Consider the following 17,407-nt stretch of genomic DNA (forward strand, 5'->3'; position numbering starts at 1 on the left):
AAACCCTTTTAAAGGGGTATTCCATCTCCAGCATCCTATCCCAATATGTAGTAGGTGTAATAATAATATTAGCCAATACCTCCAATTAGAAATGTAGTGAAGTTCTTCTGCTTGGATTTGTCACTTACCCCATGTGCAGGGCATTGCAGTTGCTTAGAAATACATGATTGCGACTGCTCATAGAGTAACAGCTGCTAATGGTCATTACCGTGGGTACTTGGGCTACTGCAATGCCCTGCGCATGGGGTAAATGACACAGCGAAACAGAACTATACTACATTTATAACTGGAGGTGTTTACTAATATTATTATTACACCTTCTACAAATGGGTACAGGATCTTGGAGGTGGGAATGCCCCGTTTAGTTATTTTCTACAGGATGGTGTGACTGATTTCACATTGTTGCCCTGCAGCATGCCAGGTTATCGGGATGTATGATTACATCGCACAGAACGACGACGAGCTGGCTTTCGCCAAAGGTCAAGTCATCAATGTGTTGAACAAGGAGGATCCCGACTGGTGGAAAGGGGAACTGAACGGCCAAGTGGGTCTCTTCCCATCCAACTACGTCAAACTGACCACAGACATGGACCCCAGCCAACAATGTAAGTAAGAGAGCGGGGCTGGGCCTCTACCATGAACCTGGTCTTGTAAATGACATGCAGCATTGCTGTGATTCTGCAGCTTCCCCCCCCCCCCTGCTGCCTTACACCCACCTCTGAAGATCTTTACTATTTTTTATAAACTCGTCACAATGGTGCAACCCCTTCCCCCTCATTCATTTGTCCGATTTCCAGCTTACATCATGTGGTAGTTCTTTTTAGCAATTGGGACTCCGGCAAGAAAAAAAAATGGATGTTATCTACAATTCCTAATTTATAATCTTAATCTACTAATTGGATCCTAACTGTGATTTATCATGTGAACATCTCGGGAAAATGTGTTACAGTTCTTCTAGGCAGTGTCAACGTTGGAAATTTGCATTCCACCCCTATTTCACTACTTTATTATAGTTGCCTTTTTAAAAGGGTCGTCCGGTGTTCTGCTAAGCATGCAGTCACTCTGACTGCAGACTTCCGAATCCTTACAGTGTGCGCATCGCTCGCTGTTAGTGCCCTTCAATATTGCCAGCGAGAGCTGGCGGTCACGTGACTGCAAACATGCAATTTGCGCACACTGTAGGGATGCCGACTAGACATGCTCAGCCTCACTCAATAAAGCAAGGTCGGGCACGTCTAGTCGGAATGTGATCAGTATACAAGTCGCACCCTTGCAGTTAAATCAGAAGCAATGCAAAAGCATCCTGACAGCGAGCAAGTATGCACACTCCAGGGATTCACAAGTCTGCAGACTTTGAGCAGAAGACTGGACAGCCCCTTTAAGGAAGTAAAAAGGCAAAATCCCAAATTAAAAGGAAATGCTGAAGTGTAGGAGGAAGAGTCTTGTGAATTTTGTAGTGAGCCCTCATTAATCGGCATGCTATCCTGGTGCTGGGTATAGATTTGGTGTTAGTAGGGTTTTCGTGGAATATACGGTAATATTTGATGGCCTGTCCTTAGGATTTGTCATCTATACATTTGATCAGTGGGAATCCAATTTCTGACACCCGTTCCGACGGAAGGTGCTGGGTTAAAATCCCAAGCACTGTCGACACAAAGTGCGGCACTGTGACCGGCTAATGCGGCGCAGGTCGTACTGAATCGCCACGTCTCCCTCTTTCAGCTAATGGATGTTCCCAATTCAAAACGTAGACCACCACCATCAAAGTCCCCAAACCCCTACCTGCCCTGAATGCTTGCCTCATTAGAAAAATAGCTTGGCCTGCAGATTACACTATTTATTGGTGTATACTTTTGCAACCATTTTTATTTCCCCCGAAGCATCTAAAATAAAAGTAACTTTGTGAATACTCTTGGTTTAGGATTTTATTTTGTGACCAATACAGTATATATGTAGCTATATGTATGTCAGTGACACGCACATATGTTGTGTCTCTCCATGGTTACAGACTACAAGTGTATCCTTTGTGCAGTCTGTCCTTGGAGTCATGTCCAGTCCACTGTTTGTACTCGACTGCGGGATCCCAACGCCTCCGATCTATAATGTAGTACATGCTGGGGTGAAGCCTCTCAGGAATACAGAATGGGGGTCTAAAATCTTCTGGTTCTGATGTTGCAGTACCTAACCTATAAGTAACGTGTTTTGAAGCTAAATTTTGCACAATTTTTACTTTTTTTTTTTTTTTTTCTTTTAGAATTAAAGGATGCTGACACTTTGGCGGGCTTTTTTATTTTTACATTAATGCATGTATTTTGGACTAAAAATAATTTTTGCGTTTTGGTTTCATTAAGATTTTTACACATTTTTGACTTTTACAGACTGTTTCCACAATTGCTGGCTGAAGAACGAATTATCTGAGAATCTGTCAGCGAGCTCGTTCTGACGGAGCGTTTGTAAGGTTTTTTTTTTTAATCTATCTTTTTTTGTTTTCCTGAGTTCCTCACAGCTGAAGGATGTTGTGGTCATAAATTGGCATAGATGAGTTTAGAAAAAGATAAAAAAAAAAAACAAACCTTTTGGTGAGGCCAAGTTCACTGAAAGATTCTCAGATGACTCATTCTTCAGCCAGCTGCAGACAGAACAACGCAGAAGCTATAGAAGGCAAATGGTGTAAGCTTTTTCATGAAACTCATTGGAAAAATGATTTTTAGCGCAAAGTACATGGATTTAAAGTGCAGCATTTTCACAACAATATTGCAAAAAGCTCACATTTTGGTGCACTCAGATGTCCCATGTTCATATAGCCTTTGGGTATGTGCACACATTGCGTTTTCGTCGCGTGTTTTTCTCCACAATTTTTTTTTTTTATTTATTTTTTCCCAGTACCAGCAAAGTGAATGAGATTCCTGAAGACGGTAATTTTTTTCCTTGCAGATTTATATCTTCAACATGTCAATCCTCTCAGCATTTTTTGCTCCAAAGTTCACATATACTAATGAGCCGAGAAGAATCCGCAACAAAACGCATGTAAAAAAAAAAAAAAAAAAAAAAAAAAAGGATTTTGCTGGTGTGTTTTTCCTTCCTTTTTTCATGGTATATTTTTCTCTTGTGCATGCTGATAAAGTTTATTGGGGGAAAAAAATCTGATTGAACTTCATCAGGTTTTGGCAGAAAAAAAGCTGCAAAACCTGAAACCTGCATTTTTTTGCCACCACCCGTTACTTTCTATAGGTGACAAACGCTGAAAGAAGTGACATCCTGCATTCTGCAAAACCCAGCCGTGTGCATGAGATTCCTGAAATCTCATAGACATAGCTAGTCCTCTAAAACACAGCAGACATTTGCATAAAAAAGCAATGTGTAAACATAGCCTTACAGGGATATAAAATAAAAAACACTGGAAAAAATATTCCAGCTGCAACAAATTTTTAACCATTTCATGAACAGGAACACTTTTTTGGGAGGGTTTTTTTTTTTTTTTTTTTTTAAGTTCATACATGCTTTTGTAAGATTTGGGAATTTTTATACTTAAATATTTGTATATATACAACACGCTCGTTTGTTCCAACGGGCAGGGCTAGTCACAGCGATTTAAACTGACAGCTGCTTTTTTTTTTTTCTTTTTGTATTTATATTTTTAAATTGATTCTATTCATTTATTCATAGGCAGAGATCCGAATTCTAGTGCTGTATCACTTACTGGGCTGCTAAAATAGTGATTTTATGAAAACGACACTTATCAGTGGGAGATTGACTAGAGTACTAGGAAACCTGCTGCCATATAGTCCCAACCGCACCTCCCATGCTGATTGGCAGGTTCCTGTGTACACTGTGCATAGGCAGAAAGCTGCCAATCAGAGGTGTAGGGCGGGACTATACACCGGTCAGCATGCTGAGATCTGCTAGAACTCTCTTCCCCTCCTCCTATGGTGATGTTACTGCAGCAGGCAATGATTGGACATTGGTCATCACATGTACACAGAGGAGGTGGAGCCAAACCGCGGGAACAAAAAAGTGAAGGAATATTGTGACGTTGATTTTTTTTTTTTTTTTAATCATTTTAGGTTGCATAAAATGTTTGTTTTTTGCTTTCTTCACGGTTTAAGTTTTAATAACTTAAAGAAGAGTATTTAGGCCTGTTATCATGCATCATTCCCTGTGTGTGTAGCATGCTGCCTTTTTTATTTTAATTTATTTTGCACCTTTGCACAGTCATTGTTGTAGTGTACAGTGTTTTTTTTTTTTTTTTTTTTTTTTTTTTTTTTTTTTTTTTTTTTTAAGATTTTTTTTTTTGTTTGCTTATGTGTTGTTTTCCTCCTTTTTCTAGGAATCATATGTTGTCCATCCCCCTACTCAGGCTTGAAAGTCCTCAAAGGGACCCACTATCCCCATATCAGTGCCCAGAGGGATGATGGGAGATGCAGCCTTGATCATGTGACTTCCAGCATGATCATTCATCTGCCTTCTGACTAGACGACCGCTGCACAGAATTTTTACCTCAATTTCCATTTAGATGCATGTTGACCATTACGTTGTACCTGCAGATCCTGAAGCTAAAAAAAAAAAAAACAACTAAAATTGACACTCGGATTAAGGAGGATAGTGGGTCCTTTTGCGGCTTTCTCCATTTAATAGAAAAAAATTAATAAAGAAAACTCATACGTCCTTTTTAGTTTGATAATCCATGACACTTTTTCGAGGGAAGTCGGTCATCAAATGGTTGCGATATCACTTTTAATTTGCAAAAAGACCCACTATCAAGGAATGCTGCATGTACTGTTTATATCGTGCCCATAAATATGAAATGTTTGGGTTTTATTTTATTACCTATTGTATTATTATTATTATTATTTTTTTGTGTGTGTGTGTCCAGTCTCGGAATCATTTATTTTAACCTTTTAACTGGCAGAAAGAAGTAGAAAAATAATGAAATACTCCCAGATATTTAGACAGGTATATACTACATCATTTGTATTCAACAATTTGTAGAGGGTTCTTTCTTTTGTTTTGTTTTTTTTGTTTGTTTTTTTTGTTTTGTTTTTTTTTTTTTACCATTGATTTTTTTTTTTTTTTATATATGCCGTAAAACACGCAAGAAAACAATTATTTTTTTTAATTGTATTCTTCTGGTGCAATGGTTCTCCAGCGTTAACGGGCCCACCACGCTTGTTAATCATGTTCTCCGGTTTTGCACATGTCATTGATGGCGGACCTCCCTGATTTGTACTGTTTTTATGTATGTTGTTGTTATTATTATTTTATATATATATATATATACATTTGCCAGGGGGTGTTATATCCATTGTATTATACATGCCAGTGTTTAGTCTTCATCCGACTTGTTGGGGCGTCCCGCCTCTCCTCCACCCTCCGGTCACAGGGCTTCTTAGCTGCTCCTTTTTCCGATCAGGACGAAGAATGTATACAGTACACTATTTTAACCTGGAATTAATTGCAATGTTTACATACCTTTTTTTTTTAAATTTTATTATCATTTTATCTAGACTGTGGAATTTTTGTCATATTTTTTTCTTTTTTTAGAAGCTTATATCCTATTGTGCCGTACACCTTTTTGGAACACTAGCGTCCACTTTTCCTGCCTTGCGCAGAGAGAAAAAGGAATAAAAAGTTAAAAAAATTAGCCATGATGGGACATTTTTACTGATGGCTGTAGTAGTAGTTTTATTTTTTATCTTCTGTAATCCCCCTTTCTCCCCACAACTATAATAGTCATTATTCATTTGTCGCCCTACTGCCCTTTAAAAATAAAAATAAAAAATACATTTTTATCGCTTGAGCCAACTGGAGCTCCGTGTTCACCCGCACTTCAGTATTGTCATGGATATGAATGTAAGATATATAAATATATAAAAACCTACAGCTTTAACAACTGTAATACAGCCTTTACAATCTACTACATGTATAGAGAATTAAATTCTTCTTATAGAAGCTTAAACCCTCATGTCTGTGTTGTCCTTGTGTTTGATTGTTTCTTGTTGCATATGAAAAGTTACTGTCGTGACGTAAAGATATGAAATTTTTTAGAAAGTAATCCCTCTCAGACTGAATGTCAATGACAGATAACTCTAGATAACACTGGATGCTCAATAGGTGATGTCACAGCTCACCTCCTCCTCCTATACAGTGACTGATAACAGCTCTATATACAGTAGATAATGCAGGATCCACCATTCACAATAGGTGATGTCACAGCTCACCTCCTCCTCCTGTACAATGACTGATAACACCTCTATATACAGTAGATAATTCGGGATCCACTATTCACAATAGGTGATGTCACAGGTCGTCACCTGAACAATGACTGATAACACCTCTATATACAGTAGATAACACAGGATCCACCATTCTCAATAGGTGATTTCACAGCTCACCTCTTCCTCCTGTACAATGACTGATAACACCTCTATATACAGTAGATAACACAGGATCCACCATTCACAATAGGTGATTTCACAGCTCACCTCTTCCTCCTGTACAATGACTGATAACACCTCTATATACAGTATAGATAACACAGGATCCACCATTCACAATTGGTGATGTCACAGGTCACCTCCTGAACAATGACTGATAACACCCCTATATGCAGTAATTAACACAAAATCCACAATTCACCATAGGTGGTGTCACAGCTCACCTCCTCCTCCTGTACAATGACTGATAACACCTCTATATACAGTAGATAACACAGGATCCACCATTCACAATAGGTGGTGTCACAGCTCACCTCCTCCTCCTGTACAATGACTGATAACACCTCTATATACAGTAGATACACATGCAGTAAAGTAAGAAAAGTCAACAGTAGTCACTGAAATAACTTGAAACTGTCAAAAGTAATTTACTGAAGATCAACTAATGAAAATCAGTCATTGCTTTTTTGCTTTTGAATTGTGGTTCAACAGAAAGAAAAATAATGAAAAAGTACTGGACAAAAATTGATGGTAACCCCAGAAAATAATTGGACCACAGAGACATGTGAAACTAAGGTGTCCTGTAATTATCATCACGTGTGTAGAAACTTGTAATCAGTCAGTTTACCTATTTTCAAGGCGAAAAGTAGTCACTGTGCTGTTTGATATCCTGGTGTATAACACACTGCACATGGACCAAAGAAAGACGAGGAGAGAGTTGTCTCAGGAGGTTAGAAGTAATATTAGAGACAAACATGTTGGTGGTAAACACTATAAGACCATCTCCAAGCAGCTCCATGTTCCTGTTACTACAGTTGCACATATTATTCAGAAGTTTTAGGTCTATGGGGCTGTAGCCGACCTCCCCGGGCGTGGTCGCAGGAGGAAAATTGATGACAAATCAAAGAGACGGATAATATGAATGGCAACAAAAGAGCCCAGAAAAGCTACCAAAGATATTAGAGGTGAACTCACAAGGTCAAGATCCATCAGTGCTCAATCGCAACCAGGCGTTGCTGTCTTGTCCAAAGTGCACTTCAAGGGAGATGAATGAGGAGGAAACCACTGTTGAAAGCAAATTCTTAGCATTAAGGGCCAGAGGTATTTTTGGTTTTGAATTTTCATTTTTCGCTCCCCTTCTTCCCAGAACCATAGCTTTTTTTTTTATTTTTCTGTCAATATAGCCGTGTGAGGGCTTGTTTTTTTTGCGGGACTAGTTGTACTTTTGAACGACACCATTGGTTTTACCATGTCGTGTACTAGAAAATTGAGAAAAAATTCCAAGTGCGGTAAAATTGCAAAAAAAAGTACAATCTCACATTTGTTTGTTGTTTGGCTTTTTTGCTAGGTTCACTAAATGCTAAAACTGACCTGCCATTATGATTCTCCATGTCTTTACGAGTTCATAGACACCAAACATGTTTAGGTTCTTTTTTTTTTTATCTAAGTGGTGAAAAAAAATGTAACTTTGTTTAAAAAAAAAAAAAAAAATTGCACCATTTTCTGATACTCATAGCGTCTCCATTTTTCGTGATCTCGGGTTTGATTGAGGGGTTTTTTTGCGCGCGCCAGAGCTGACGTTTTTAATGATACCATTTTGGTGCAGATACGATCTTTTGATTGCCAGTTATTGCATTTTAATGCAATGTGGTGGCGACCAAAAAAGTAATTCTGGCGTTTTGACGATCAGGTTAATACTTTTTTTTTTCTATTGATAGGGCGATTCTGAACATGGCGATACCAAATATGTGTATGTTTGACTTTGTTTTGTCATTTATTCTGAATGGGGCGGAAGGGGGGTGATTTGAACATATATATAGAGAGAGAGAGAGAGAGAGAATATTTTATATTTTTAAAAACTTTTTTTTTACTTTTGGCATGCTTCAATAGTCTCCATGGCAGAATAGAAGCTGCCATAACTCGATCTGCTCAGCTACGTACAGGCGATGATCGGTTCGCCTATATGTAGCTGAATTACTCACTATGAGTGCTGACCACTGGGTGGCACTCATAGCAGTCTGGCAATGACAACCATAGAGGTCTCCCGCAGACCTCTGGTTGTCATGCCAACCCAACGGGGGTCACCGGTGGGCAGATTTCCGGCCCAGTGGCTGGAAGCGCGAGTTAAATGCCGTTGTCAGTTTGACAGCGGCATTTATTAGGTTAATAGCTGTGGGTAGATTGCGATTCCACCCGCGGCTATTCCAGGCACATGTCAGCTACAGGTTCAAAACAGCTGACATGTCCCGGGAAAGATTTGGGCTTAGCGCCGGAGCCCCCATGAAAGGGAGGGAGTCTGATATTGAATTTACTGGAATCTGCCAAAATGACTATTGGCATGCCACAAAGGTTCTGGGAGAATGTCCTTTTGATAGATGAGGCAAAACTGGAGTTTTTTGGCAAATGACATCAGCTTTATGTTAACATACTCAAAAAGTAAACCTACAAAGAACATTGTACCTCCTGTGAAACATGTAGGAGGCTTGGTTAAATTTTGGGACTACTTTGCTTCATCTGGCACAGGAGGTCTTAAATCTGGGCCTGGTACAATGAAATCTCAAGACTGTCAAGACATTCTGGAGCGAAATGTGCTGTCAAGCGTAAAACAAAATTTGGTCTGAGCTGCAGGTCACGCATCATCCAAAAGTATAGTGATCCAAAACACATCCAGATCATCCAAGAATGGTAAGCACAAAGCATCGGACTCTTCTGAAGTGGCTTCTAGGTGCCATGATGTAAATCTTATTTGAATATCTGTGGACAGCGGTAGCAGTTTATATGCTAGGAGTAGCCAAAATACCTCTGGATGGGGTCAGACTCCTCATGGAGAGTTACAGAAATCGTTTGCTTGCAGTAAGTGCCCTTTAAAAGGTTGTGCAACAAAATATTAAAGTTGTCGTCCAGCCTTAGGGCACATGCACACATCGAGTATTTGAGTTTTTTACCCCAGTATTTGTAAGCCAAAACCAGGAGTGGAACAGTCAGAGAAAAAGCAGAATAGAAACATTTGCACCACTTCTGTATTTTTCACCCACTCCTAGTTTTGGCTCACAAATACTGGGGTAAAAAAAAACCTCACCAAATACTCGATGTGTGCATGTGGCCTAAAGGGCCCGTTAAACATAGCAATATCACTGTAACGTCACTAGTTTTGTGACGCAGCAGCGATATTGCTACATGTGATACCTCCGACCGGCTCCCTGGCTGATTATCGCTGATCGCGCGAGAACGTCTTAGTCCATTTCTCATCGGGCGCTTCCTGTGGCGCCGACGAGCGACGCGTGGACACGGGCGGAGGACGTCAGGATCGCCGCGTCTGACAGGTAAGTAGTGACCCCCCCGACCGCTGCTATGTCCCTGGTGAGATCTGCCTGTGTGGCAGCTCACTAGCGACCACTTAGCGATGCACCAGCGATCCATATCGTTGTCGGGATCGCTGGTGCATCGCTTAGTGTAACGGTACCCTAAGGCTACAAGTCTGCAGTCTACTCTGAATCTTCACATTATGCAGACTGCACACTGTGAGCATTCCCTGGGGGTGGGAGCGGCAGGCGTGTGACCATATGTATGTTATTTGCATAGGGGCAGCCTTAATGCAAGCGTATAGAGTGAGATCGGACACAGTCTGGTTGGACTGTGTCTGGAAATATAGAAATTGCATATTTGCGGTGGACCGCTCCTTCCTGGCACCAGATAATCCTCACAGTGAGCTGTGCGCGCGATGTGATGATTCACAAGCCTGTAGTCACATAGAGTGTCTGCAGACTTGTAGCCTAAGGCTGGACAACCCTGTTTAATTTATAGGTATCATGATTTTTGTCCAGACCATTTTCATTGTTATTTATTTTTTACATTTTTCTATTGAATCACAATTCAGAAGCAATGTCTTATTTTCATTAGTTGATATTCAGAAAATTACTTTCTAGTTTCAAGTTATTTAAGTGACCTTTGTGGGATTTTCTTACTTTAACAGAGGATACCAACAATTTTTGTTCATTTGTGTAATACAAGATCCACCATTCACAATAGGTGATGTCACAGCTCACCTCCTCCTCCTGTACAATGACTGATAACACCTCTGTATACAGTAGATAACACAGGATCCACCATTCACAGTAGATGATATCACAGGTCACCTCCTCCTCCTGTACAATGACTGATAACACCTCCTGTATACAGTAGATAACACAGCATTCACAATAGGTGATGTCACAGCTCATCTCCTGTAAAATGACTGATAACACCTCCTGTATACAGTAGATACCACAGGATCCACCATTCACAATAGATGATGTCACAGCTCACCTCCTACCTTTCTCCTACAGAAACTGAGTACATGCCTAAAACAATCTCCTGTAGAAGTCGGGGAGTAATTTTCTTACTTTTTCACGTCCACCTGCCTTCTCTGAAGAAAGCTGCTGATTTTTTTCAAAACTCGGACCCAGAGCGATGAAGAATATAAAATAAAACGTGAAATCACAAAAAAAAGAGAAAACGACAGGAAACTCATTTTTATTACAGAATGTATTTTTAAAGAACAAATTTAAGCAGAACTTTTCCTGAGTCACACGAAAATATGAATCCTATGAGCGATATATTTTTACAAGTGGTTTTGCAGTTTGGGTTTGTTACCAAATTCTATCTGTTCTGTGTCCTGTATTTTGGTTTGTCCGGTTTTCATCACTTTTTAAAAAAAAAAATATACTAAAAAAAAATTGAATATTTACATGAGAATTAAAAAAAAGCGCCAAATGATTTTCCGAGATAAATGGCTGAACGGTTACGGATCCGTTTGAACAAGTTTGGTTATTTGAGGGGAAAAAAATGTGCCCATCAAAAAAACAGGATTTTTAGCCGCTTACCGTAAAATCTGTTTTCTCGGAGCCTTCATTGGGGGACACAGGAAACCATAGAGGCGCCTATAGTTTCCTGTGTCCCCCATTGAAGCGATAGAGGAAAAATTGTATGTGGAAAAATGGAAATGTAGATGCAACCATTTAATACGTATTGGCTTGATTTAGACAGTTTCATAAGTCTTCAACCCCCCATCTTTAGCTGCACGGGACAACATACTGTGTTAAATACGTTTTTCTAAATTCTTTTCGTTAACAATATTGCTCTCAAAAGCCGCATGGAAGCTGCCTTGTGGCTCAATAGCTTTCCATCAACAGTGATGTAAAATCGCATTATATGGCACTAGAGATGGAATCCTAGGAGACAGCACAAGTCACAGTCCGGGGTACAGGGAGGACAATTTCTAATATTGATTTATAAAAGTACAGCGCAACATTTTTCTTTTGTCTTATCAATGGAAGTAACACTCAAGTCATTGTAAATCTTATGTCATTGAAGAATGTTTTTTTTCTTGTATGCCGTGTGTGTATGTTGTACTATGTTTCCAGCTGATATTCATTTTGCTCTTCAAGATTTTTTTTTTTTTTTTTTTTTTTTTTTTAACCCCCTTACCCCCAATGGTGGTTTGCACGTTCGTGACCGGGCCAATTTTTAGAATTCTGACCACTGTCCCTTTATGAGGTTATAACTCTGGAACGCTTCAACGGATCTTGTCGATTCTGAGATTTTTTTTTTCGTGACATATTGTACTTCATGTTAGTGGTACAGGTGTACCAGGAGAAGAAGCAACGTGGAAGAAAAAACTGAACAATTTTTTTTTTATTTTCCCATGGGTAAAAGGAGAAAATGTCGCTTTTGGCGAGCCCCTGATGTGCCTAAACAATGGAAACCCCCCACAAGTGACCCCATTTTGGAAACTTGGAGCTTCTCTACATGTGTGGTGAGCACTTTGAACCCCCAAGTGTTTCACTAAAGTTTATAATGCCCGGGCATGAAAATAAAAAATTCTATTTTTTTTCCCACAAAAATGATCTTTTAGTCCCCAATTTTTTATTAGATGTGCCCCTTTTTGGAACTAATCTACTGTTTCCTGTAAGTAAATTAGTAGTGCATTGAGGTGTGGTACAATTTGAAGCAATCCTTCGTACACAGGCCAGGTTTTTCGGGGCAGGTGTCGCATTGATAAATGGTGTCCTGGCGTATTCCCCTTTTGTAACACTCGGCACCTTTTTTTGCGGCTTACCTTTTCTTCCAGTTGGCGGGACCATACCCTCGGGAAATCCTGACCTGGTATCATACGAGCACCTTCAGTTCCAGAAGTACTGGGGCCCGCTCCTTCCGGAGTGCCAAACATCAGGGCCTTATCCACTACCTCCTGAAACTGAAAGTACGACGTATCGGTGAGGCATGCACGAAAGCGTTGAGCATTGTCATTTGTACGATGTGCACGGCCAGCTTTTTGGACCACACCCTGGCCTTTCAGTACCACAGGCTGCGGTACTTCGCGCAGAGAGGGATTTGTAGAGTGGGACGCTGGTATAAAAGTTATCGGTGCAGAGGTGATAACCTTTATTCAGTAGTGGGTGCACCAAATCCCACACAATTTGCCCACTCACTCCCACGACAGGAGGACACTCAGGGGGTTCAATACTGGTGTCCTTTCCTTCGGAAACTAAACCTGTGGGTGTACCCTGAGGTACACTCACACAGTTTTTGATGAATTTCTGGCTTCAGGATCCCCATGTAGAGGACCAGGCCCCAAAACTGCATTGTTTCAACTGCATCTGCCACAAAATCAGTAATCAGTGGCTTGTAATTATTGGGGGGTGGGGCAGGTCCGTACGGGGTCCGCAATGGGGTGCGCTGATTTAGCTTCATCTTCGGGAAAAGGTGGGTACTGCCTCATCTTCTGTCCTGGGACGTCTGCGTGGCGTTTCCGCGGGACCCGAGGAGGAGGATGAGGACGAAGAATCAGAAAAGTAAAGAAATGTGGGATCCTCTCCGTCGCTAAATGTGTCGGAAGCAAAGAAAACATATGCTTCCTCCAATGAATAGCACTGTTGGGACGAACGTTACGAGCGGGACTTTTTTGTGATTATGGTGCTTGTGTGTACTTTATTTAGAACTGTATGTATGTGTTGGGGCGGGGGGATAGTGATTGGTGTAAACTATTCTGAAAAATAGCTAAAAGAAAAAACTAGGGAGAAAAAAAAGGCCTGCGACAAGAAAAATGTAAAACAGCAGGCCCTAGCTCTGATAAGTGAACTGCGTCACTTATCAAAGTTTGGCGGCTGCTGGATGTGCGCACGGAGGTGGCGAAAATAAGTGTCTAAAACAGCAGACACAAGCTCTTATGAGTGAACTCTTTCACTTATCAAAGTTCGGCGGATGCTGGATGTGCGCATGTGGGTTGCGCAAGGAGGGGGGTGAAAAAAGTAAAATGGAAAACAGCTGGCACGAGCTCTGATGAGTGAACTGCATCACTTATCAAAGTTCGGCAGCTGATGGATGTGTGGACAGAGGTGGCGCAAAGGGGGGGGTGAGAGAAAAGCGAGCACAAGTGTTGATCGGTGAACTGCATCACCAATCAACGCTCAGCAGCTGCTAAATGTGCGCATAGAGGCGGCACAAAGGGGGGTGGAGGGGGTATGGGGGTGATTTGGCAGGGATCAACACTTTTGGTTGTAGTCTCTCTTTCTTCTGTCTTCAGCAGGAATTGTGGTGTCACAGGCTTCTGTGGCACCACAAGGCCCAGCACAGGAGGAGATCTGGCAGTGTGACCACTCTGCAGGAATCCTCAGCTAGTGTGAGGACCTGCAGAGCAGTCACAGAGCGGTCATACCGCTGCTGTGACCTGTCATTGGTGGGATCGATGATCACATCGATCCCACCAATCAAAGCTGACCCTGGTGACGTCGGTGTTGCTAGGCATCGGCCTAGGATTGGAGCTCAGAGCTCCGATCCTAGGGCAGGTCACCAGCAGGGCACAGCGCGGTCACACCGCAGCTGTGCCCTGTGATTGGCGCAATCGACTTTTTTTTTTTTTTTAATTTTCTGTGTGATGAAGTAGCAGTGTCGCATTAAAGGGCATGACGTACTATCCCGTCCATGGGAATCAAGTCCCAGGCCACATGGACAGGATAGTATGTCAAATGGCAGAGAGGGGTTAAAGCATGCTTGTGATCTGCAAGTTCAGTGCTCCGTGGGCTTTCCCTGTAAGGCTACTTTCACACTTGTGTTGCGCACAGCCACCCGCCGCTAAGCTCTGCCCCCTGCCGCGCCTCCTCCTGTTAGGTCCGCCTATGGGCGTATGGCGCTGCATGCGACCTGCGTACCCTATCTTTAGCATTGGGTACGCAGGCCGTGTGCAGGTATGCGTTTTCCAGCGCATGCGTCCTTTTGACGGTACGCCAAGAGCACCAAAATGCAACACGGTGCGTTTGGCGCAGGACGGCGGACCATCAAAAGGAAGGCATGCGCTGGGTAAACACATGCCTGCGTACCCAATGCTAAAGATAGAGTGCGCAGGTCGCATGCAGCGTCATGCGCCAATAGGCGGAGCTAACAGGAGGAGGGGCGGGGCGGAGCTTAGCGGCGGCCGTGCGCAGGCCGACGTAGGTCTGTGCATCGCAAGTGTGAAAGTAGCCTAAAGGATATATCTTCCATTTGTAAATGACACCTGTGTGCACTCAATAAGTTATCTACTCCAACTTCAGTGTCCATGTTAGAGAGCTGATCTCTTCTGTGCATGGTGAGACATGTCTGTCTGAACATTCAACAAACAGTAGAACTTCTGTGTGATGAAGTTACTGGAAGTGATAGGATGGCAAGTACAGTACAGTGCAGCTCTACAAAGAAAGTGATTCGGAGCTTTCTTCAGTGATTAAATTCCTTACAAAGGAACAACAGCCTAAAGAAATCCAGGAAAGGATGATTGTTGTATATGGTGATATCACACCTTCCTACTACCAAGTAACGTTTTTGTAGAAGCAGTTTAAATGGAGTAGGAAATCCATTGAAGATGATCCCCATTTGCGGCATCGTCAGAGGAAATGTGTCGTAGAGTGTAGGCCATGATTTTGGAAGGTCAGGTCATAGTGTTTTAGCTCTAGAATTAGGCATTTCAGTTGGCTTCATTTCTAGTATCAGTCATGAAGTTTTGATGATGTCAAAGATCAGTTGCTGGTGGGTGCAATGAATGTTGATGCTGGAGCAAAAAAAATATGTTGTCAGCAATTTAGCCAAGTAACTTTAGACACGCTTAAGAGAAAATCCAGGAGACTTCTATTCTCAAATTATTACGGGTGATGAAACCTGGGTCATCCACCATGATCCCGAGACCAATCGAGCCCATGCAATGGAAGCACAAGAGTTCATTTTCTCCGAAGAAATTTCGAAAGATCATGGCAACCGTTTTTTAGGATACAGAAGTCGTTTTATTGCTAGAATTCATACCACACAAGACAACAATTACTAGAGGCTCCTGTGCTTCAACAATGAAGGAATTACGCAAGGTAGTTGGAGAGAAACGCTGTGGAAAGTTGTCGGCAATTGTGTTGTTGCGCCAGCTCACAAGTATCGCAAATGACAAGCTGCGATCAATGTGGCTTCATGGAGCTTGACCATCCACCCTACAGTTCAGACATTGCTCCCACTGATTACTTTATATTTCAGAACCAGAAGAAATTTCTGTGCGGACGTTTTCTTGATGCTAATGCAGTCAAAGAGGCGGTAACAGGGTTCTTGCAGCAGAAAGACATATTTTATTCTGAGGGCATCCGGTCACTGGTGGCGAAGGGGAATAAGTGTGCTGAAGACAAGGGGGATTACGTTGAAAAGTAGTAAGTTCAATATTCTCTAAAAAATTATGTTTTCATATTCAGGCAGATAAATTATTGAACACCCTACATGTCTTCAGGATCAGAATACATGCAGGGTTTGTAATCTGCTGCATCAGCCCAGTTTACATAGGTCTGCTTAGGATCTATACCAGTTTTGGCACGCATGCCATATCATCACCACTGCCACTCTCAGCCTATAATACGCCATTCCCCTCATCACTGGCGCCACTGCTGTTCTGTCAGGCCATGTTCGTTCTGAGGAGGGTGAGGGCGCTAGTGCTGAGGGGTTGACGCGCGTGCCCACAGGTATGACTCTGAAATATGAAGTCAGTAGCAAAGGGGGAACAGGCTGAGGTGAATAGTTATTTTTTATGTGGGGCCATTATACTGTATGGAGCATCATGTGGAACCATTATAGTGTATGGGGGACTCCGTGTGCTCATTATATTGTATGGAAAGCAATGCAAGGCCCTCTTATACTGTATGCCGCACTATGTGGGGCCGTTATACTGTATGGAGCATCATGTGGGGCCGTTATACTGTATGGAGCACCATGTGGGGCCGTTATACTGTATGAAGCACCATGTGGGGACATTATACTGTATGGAGCACCATGTGGGGTCGTTATACTGTATGGAGCACCATGTGGGGACGTTATACTGTATGGAGCATCATGTGGGGCCGTTATACTGTATTGAACATCATGTGGGGACATTATACTGTATGGAGCATCATGTGGGGTCGTTATACTGTATGGAGCACCATGTGGGGACGTTATACTGTATGGAGCACCATGTGGGGACGTTATACTGTATGGAGCATCATGTGGGGCCGTTATACTGTATTGAACATCATGTGGGGCCGTTATACTGTATTGAACATCATGTGGGGCCGTTATACTGTATTGAACATCATGTGGGGCCGTTATACTGTATTGAACATCATGTGGGGACATTATACTGTATGGAGCATCATGTGGGGCCGTTATACTGTATGGAGCACCATGTGGGGAAATTATACTGTATGGAGCACCATGTGGGGACATTATACTGTATGGAGCACCATGTGGGGACATTATACTGTATGGAGCACCATGTGGGGTCATTATACTGTATGGAGCATCATGTGGGGCTGTTATACTGTATTGAACATCATGTGGGGACATACTGTATGGAGCTCCATGTGGGGACGTTATACTGTATGGAGCATCATGTGGGGCTGTTATACTGTATGGAGCACCATGTGGGGACATTATACTGTAAGGAGCACCATGTGAAG

At 42.0% G+C, this 17,407-nt stretch overlaps 1 protein-coding gene across 4 annotated transcripts in view; it reads left to right on the forward strand.

Annotated features, from left to right (window-relative positions):
* ITSN1 (intersectin 1) overlaps positions 1-17,407 on the forward strand; it is a 158,947-nt gene that overhangs the window by 115,654 nt on the left and 25,886 nt on the right. For all 4 annotated transcript variants that reach the window (XM_073584618.1, XM_073584619.1, XM_073584620.1 and 1 more), the window contains one exon: positions 414-605. In XM_073584618.1, the coding sequence (XP_073440719.1) occupies positions 414-605 (192 nt within the window). The remainder of the gene's footprint in view (positions 1-413; positions 606-17,407) is intronic.

This window comes from Dendrobates tinctorius, unplaced genomic scaffold, assembly GCF_039654945.1.
Source record: "Dendrobates tinctorius isolate UK_male_01 unplaced genomic scaffold, ASM3965494v1 ptg000084l, whole genome shotgun sequence".
In the NCBI taxonomy this organism is placed as follows: Eukaryota; Metazoa; Chordata; class Amphibia; order Anura; family Dendrobatidae; genus Dendrobates; species Dendrobates tinctorius.